Source organism: Somniosus microcephalus, chromosome 5, assembly GCF_052327205.1.
Source record: "Somniosus microcephalus isolate GS21.2 chromosome 5, FLI_Smic_1.0, whole genome shotgun sequence".
In the NCBI taxonomy this organism is placed as follows: Eukaryota; Metazoa; Chordata; class Chondrichthyes; order Squaliformes; family Somniosidae; genus Somniosus; species Somniosus microcephalus.
In genome coordinates this window covers 318,253,805-318,260,340 of record NC_140991.1, presented here as the reverse complement: position 1 = coordinate 318,260,340, position 6,536 = coordinate 318,253,805, and the positions used below count along the sequence as shown (strand labels likewise).

Sequence of the window (6,536 nt, the reverse complement as noted above, 5' to 3'; positions counted from 1 at the left end):
ACACGGAACAACAGCAAGGGCCCAGTACTTAATTAGGCTGCAGCGCTGCATCTATCCACGAGACCACCAGAGAGAGCTCCAGAAAGAATAAAACATTTCACTGGTGGGATTCTTCCGCTCCCACAAATTCACCAGAGAATAAAATGATTGTGTAACAGTACGGAGCCACTCATCTTAGAGATTCGTTAGCGGTAAATGAGGAAGAGGGCAATAATCCACACAGCGTTATGTTTTCAAATACTTTTATCAAAAAAATTGCTGAATATCATTACATTTAAATGTCATTTATACAAACTTCAAACGCTCTGCCCAAATTTCCTCAATTTACAAATTTCAGTAAAACATTTTTTCTAGATGAGATTGGAAGGGTGATCTATTAACCGAACATCCTGCTGCCATTTATTCCATTTAAGTTATTAAAAGAAATAAATGAATATATTTTTTTAAATGATTTTTTTCTAAGAATGTAAACACAAATTAATTGACAATTAACCCCCCCTCCCCCCCATTTTGCAATCTATTGGTACTGATCCATTGTGGTCACTGAATTTTATAGACTGGCAGTGCTGGAATGATCCCGTTGAGAATTATCTGATCAAAATAGACTGCTCAGCCAGGAAAGGAAAAAGTACTAAAAATAAAAGGCAAGTTCTCTGACAAGCATCCTATTTGTTTGGAGTCCAAGGGAAACAGGCAAAAAAAAAAATCATAGCGCTGTTCCAGAGCTGGACGGGAGATAGAGAAGCGACTGGACCGAACGCCCACATCAGTTAAATATTTATTTATTACCTGTATTCTCCTGAAAATAAACCTGTACATGTCTGCTCTCCATGACATAAATGCAATAAATGTTGGGGTTCTCCCCCTCCCTCTCCCCCACCACCCACAGATAAGTCCAACTTACAAATCTAACTGTGACTCCAAAAGATAAGACCAGATTGCTACTGGTGTGTGGAGAAGGACTCTGTGCAGGGAACCTTCCTTGTTGATGTTCCTGCTCCTTTGTTTTGATCTAGATCAAGCAGTTATATTACCAAGTTGTCTTCTGAGTGCAGTGCCACCGTTGTGTGGTTGTGGACAGAGAGGGGGAGAAGCCATCGCCCCTTGGATGTGGTGGTGGGAAGCTCAGCAGATCCAAGGGCAGCCCGTGGTGGACCTTCCAACCTTCAGCCTCTCCTCTGCTCCATGCCGTTGGGCAGGAAGCCGGCGATGATGGGCACCGGCCAGATCAGAGCAGCCACACTCCAAATGACGATGACCATGGTCATGAAGCAGGCCACCAGGGTGGACTCGATGGGCTTGCGGTTGAGCCTCCAGCCCGTGTCCCACCTCAGCTCCTCCAGGCTGAAATCCAGGCAGCAAAAGTTCACCTGCTGCCCTTGGACAGAAGTCCGCCTCCGGCCCGATCTCCTGCGCTTGGTCTCGCCGCATCCGACGCAAAGTTTGAACTCTTGCTGGCCCCCTCCTACCCCGACGTGGTCAATGATGACAGGAGGGAAGACCCTGCTGAAAGCCGCCGAGAAGAAGGACCTGGCGTTGTTGTTGGTGGTGAAGAGGAGGACATCGCAGTTAAAGCCCAGGGATCTCTCCCAGCGGGCCAGCAGAGAGGTGGCCACCAGCCTCAGGACCGTGATGTTGCACCGGTTGGTCTGGGAGGCGAGATCTTGGGCGTCGGTCTTGGCAGCAGGAGGGGAGCCGGAGTCCAACTCCAGGGGAGCCGCCAGCGAGAAGTTGAGAGAAGTGGTGTTGGGCTGCAGCACGAAGTCCTCTCCGCTCCAGCTCTTGGAAGACGGGAGGCTGGTGGTACTGACCAGAGCCAGAACCACAGCCAGGAGTCGAATGGTCAGCATGGCACTCTCCCTGGACACTGCATGGTATCGGGGAGGTCCGGGGGAAGAGACTGCGAGCCAGGAGGTCCTCCCTCTCTCTCCCTCTCTCTGTGTGTGCAGTGCCAGACATGAAACCCACCGGCTGCAAGCGCGGCACCAGCCTTCTGTTGTTGTACAATCCTGCAACTCCAGCCTCTCTTAAAGCTGCAGCACCGTGGGAATATATTATATATATATATATTAAACCTGCAATTTTTGTTAATTCTCCAAATTGCCCGCCTTGTCATGCGGCTAGAGACAAAACAATTTCTCTGCCAAACATCCGTTGTTTTTTGCATAAATAAATTCCAATTGTTTGGATTTGCGAATGTGCAACTCTAAATTGTAAACACAGCTTGGCTGCTGGGAACTGGGAGGAGGAACTCACAACTGCCTCCCTTTTATGATTTCCATTCGTGCAGAGGAATACCAATTCAATTTAAATGTGCAACTCTTCCGGTGCCCCACCCTAATCATTTTAATTATCTGCAGTTTTTAAAAAATGATCACAAGCAATTTTTCAGACTGTCACTGCAAATCCAGGTATTCCAACATGCGAAGGGCCCTTTATTGGGGGGAGGAACTGACAGGAAAGGTAGAAAAGATCCTTTTCGTGCTGATGACTTATCTGTCACTCGCTTCATTTGTTAAACCCAGTTTCCATTTGCATTATTTAAAAGAGCAATTTAAAAAAAGAAAGGAAAGAGACTTGTGTTTCTCCAGCGCCTTTCACAACCACCAGACGTCCCAAAGTGCTTTACAGCCAATGAAGTACTTTTTGAAGTGTGGTCACTGTTGTAATGTAGGAAACGTGGCAGCCAATTAATGCACAGCAAGCTCCCACAGACAGCAATGTGATAATGACCAGATAATCTGTTTTGAGGAATAAATATTGACCAGGACACCAGGGAGAACTCCCCTTCTTTTCTTCGAAATGGCACCATGGGATCTTTTACAACCACCTGAGAGAGCAGACGGGGCCTCGGTTTAACGTCTCATCCGAAAGACGGCACCTCCGACAGTGCGGCGCTCCCTCAGTACTGCCCCTCTGACAGTGCGACGCTCCCTCAGTACTGCCTCTCCGACAGTGCGACGCTCCCTCAGCACTGCCCCTCCGACAGTGCGGCGCTCCCTCAGTACTGCCCCTCCGACAGTGCGGCGCTCCCTCAGTACTGCCCCTCCGACAGTGCGACGCTCCCTCAGTACTGCCCCTCCGACAGTGCGACGCTCCCTCAGTACTGCCCCTCCGACAGTGCGGCACGCCCTCAGTACTGCCCCTCCGACAGTGCGACGCTCCCTCAGTACTGCCCCTCCGACAGTGCGGCACTCCCTCAGTACTGCCCCTCCGACAGTGCGGCACTCCCTCAGTACTGCCCCTCCGACGGTGCGGCACTCCCTCAGTACTGCCCCTCCGACAGTGCGGCACTCCCTCAGTACTGACCCTCCGACAGTGCGACGCTCCCTCAGTACTGCCCCTCCGACAGTGCGACGCTCCCTCAGTACTGCCCCTCCGACAGTGCGGCACTCCCTCAGTACTGCGCTGGAGTGTCAGCCTAGATTTTTGTGCTCGAGTCTCTGGAGTGGGACTTGAACCCACAACCTTCTGACTCAGAGGCTGACACTCAAGGCAATCAACCAAACTCCAGGAGACTGTATTTGGCTCATTGCTTATCACAAGTACATGTAACGAGTTATTTCCATTCCTGGATATTCCTCTTCTCACAAAAACATTCCACGTTTCTTTTTGAAGGGCTGCAGGAGCTCGATACTCACCACGTGTCTTGGTGCTCTGTCCCAGGCAGCAATGACTCGCTGTGAAAATAAATAGTTCCTGTCTTCCAAACTAACTTTTTGCCTTTGCATTTTCTAGGCAGGTTCTCTAATCAGACCATCGCTATCCATTGTCCAATAGCCTATCTAACCACATTGCATCCGATCCCTTCATTGTTTTAAAGCCCCCAGTTATATCCTCCCTAATTCAGCATTTCACCACAGCAAATAACCCAAGTGTTGGAGCCTATCCTTGTAACTCAATCATAAGGTTTGGTATGATACCAATCACCCTCCTGCACACCCCCTCCAGAGCCTCCATACCCTGCACCATGTGCGGGGACCAAAAACTGGGCACAGCACTCCAGATAGCGGGAATTTCATGAATTACTTTGGTGCAAATCCAAATATCCACCAATTATGTCAATTGTGTATTTCTTTTATTCGTTTCTGGGATGTGGGCATTTCTGGCAAGGCCAGCATTTATTGCCCATCCCTAGTTGCCCTTGAGAAGGTGGTGGTGAGCCGCCTTCTTGAACCGCTGCAGTCCGTGTGGTGAAGGTACTCCCACAGTGCTGTTAGGGAGGGAGTTCCAGGATTTTGACCCAGCGATGATGAAGGATCGGCCGATATACTTCCAAGTCAGGATGGTGTGTGACTTGGAGGGGCACTTGGGGGTGAAGGTGTTCCTGTGCACCTGCTGCCCTTGTCCTTTGTGATAGTTACCTGGCTGAATCGGCACTATTTTGGTCACTGGAGATAGACAGCAGCTGGGAGCCAAGCACAGAAAAACGTTTATCAAACATTTTTGTGTAGGTCTAGTGCCCTTTAAGTAAATCTGTTTTCTATAACATGTTAAGCAGCAAATATTAATTATCTGTTTCAAGACTTCTTGCATACTTTTTAAAACATCTTAGTTATCAAGATTGAATATAAGAGTTGGGACTCTACACTTAGAGAAGCGAAGACCTAGTGGTGATCTGATTGAGGTTTATAAGATGATGAAGGGAATAGATTGTGTTCCAGTTGACAGTTTGTTCCAATTAAATAGGATCAGGAGGTCCAGGGGTCACAGATTGAAGTTGTATGAGGCCAGATCGAGGTTCGATGCCAGGAGGTGGTTCTTCTCCCAGAGAATGGTGGACCTCTGGAACAGGCTACCGGCTCGTGCAGTGGACACTGATTCGCTGAATTCCTTCAAGCGAGAGCTGGACCTGTTCCTGGCCGGGGCGGAGATCACCTCTTACAGAAGGTGGGCACTGCAGGTAATTCAGTGCCAGAGTGAGCTCCTGGACTAGTTTCCATCGCCTAGATAGGTCGGAGAGGAATTTCCAAGATTTGTTTCCCCAAATTGGCCTGGGTTTTTATCTGTATTTATTTGCCTCTCCCGGGAGATCCCGTGGTTTCGGGTGGAGTGGAGAGTGTAGATATTGTGATACACGAGGTATCGCCATTGTGTGGGACAGGCTGAATGGACCAGAAGGTCTTTACCGGTCCGTCATTGTCCATATGTTCGTATGTACTTGTAAAGAAAGATCAAAACTATTTAGCAATGCTATTAGTTTTAAAGGTGTATTGACATCATGAGCAGTATATGGGGAGCGTGGTATATTACTCGCTGGGGAGGGAAAAGAGCTGTACACCATGGTGGAGGCAGATTCAATCGTGGCTTTCAAAAGGGAGTTGGATAAGTACCTGAAGGAAAGAAATTTGCAGGGTTACGGGGAAAGGGCGGGAGTGGGACTAGCTGAAACGCTCTTGCAGAGAGCCGGCACGGGCTCGATGGGCCGAATGGCCTCCTTCTGTGCTGTAAGCATTCTAGGATTCTATCAGCAGTCATGTCTGACACAGTGCTGCAATTCAAAAGAAAATGTACAAGTGGAGAAAACCCGAAATGTGAAAGAGAAAATGCTGGAAATACACGGCAGAGATGTCAAGATCTGAAAAGAGGAAAAGGTTTGCATTTCAGATGCAGACCAGCCAGTCAGTTCTGACAAAAGGTCGACACTTGAAATGTAATTTTTTTTTTCTCTTCTTAGCTGCTCCCAGCGATTCCATCGCCATCCAATGAGGTTGTCCTATGAGGAGAGATTGAGTAGATTGGGCCGATACTCTCTGGGGTTTAGAAGAATGAGAGGTGATCTCATTGAAACATGTAAGATTCTGAGGGGGATTGACAGGGTTGATGCTGAGAGGCTGTTTCCCCCCTGGCTGGAGAGTCTAGAACCAGGGGGCACAGTCTCAGGATAATGGGTCGGCCATTCAGGACTGAGATGAGGAGGAATTTCTTCACTCAGAGGGTTGTGAATCTTTGGAATTCTCTACCCCAGAGGGCTGTGGATGCTGAGTCGTTGAGTATATTCAAGGCTGAGAGCGATAGATTTTTGGACTCGGGCGGGAAAGTGGAGATGAGGTCGAAGATCAGCCAGGATCTTATTGAATGGTGGAGCAGGCTCGAGGGGCCGTGTGACCGACTCCTGCTCCTACTTCTTGTGTTCTAAACTGAGCCTGTCTGCTCTGGTGAGTCAGATCATTAAAGATCCCACTGCATTTTTTGAAGAACATCAGGGAATTCTCCTGGTGCTCTGGCCAATGTAGTTTCATTCAATAAGGTCATGGCTGATCTTCCACCACAACTGTAGGTGACCTGAAACTATCGGATTGTTGTAAAAACCCATCTGGTTCACTAATGTCCTTTAGGGAAGGAAATCTGCCGTCCTTACCCGGTCTGGCCTATATGTGACTCCATACCCACAGCAATGTGGTTGACTCTTAACTACCCGCTGAAATGGCCGAGCGAGACACTCAGTTGTACCAGTCTGCTAGCAGTTCAAGAAGAAAATTCCGATGTGTGATAAAGGCTGGCCTAGACAGTGACGCCCTCATCCTGTGAATTAA

At 48.6% G+C, this 6,536-nt stretch overlaps 1 protein-coding gene across 1 annotated transcript; it reads right to left on the bottom strand.

The window, feature by feature from the left end:
- Positions 1-506: 506 nt before the first annotated feature.
- On the bottom strand, positions 507-2,189 carry tmem158 (transmembrane protein 158). Its single transcript, XM_085989301.1, has one exon. It carries the CDS (start codon positions 1,848-1,850, stop codon positions 1,167-1,169), a length of 684 nt encoding a protein of 227 aa, XP_085845427.1. The 5' UTR covers positions 1,851-2,189; the 3' UTR covers positions 507-1,166.
- Between the last annotated feature and the right edge of the window lie 4,347 nt (positions 2,190-6,536).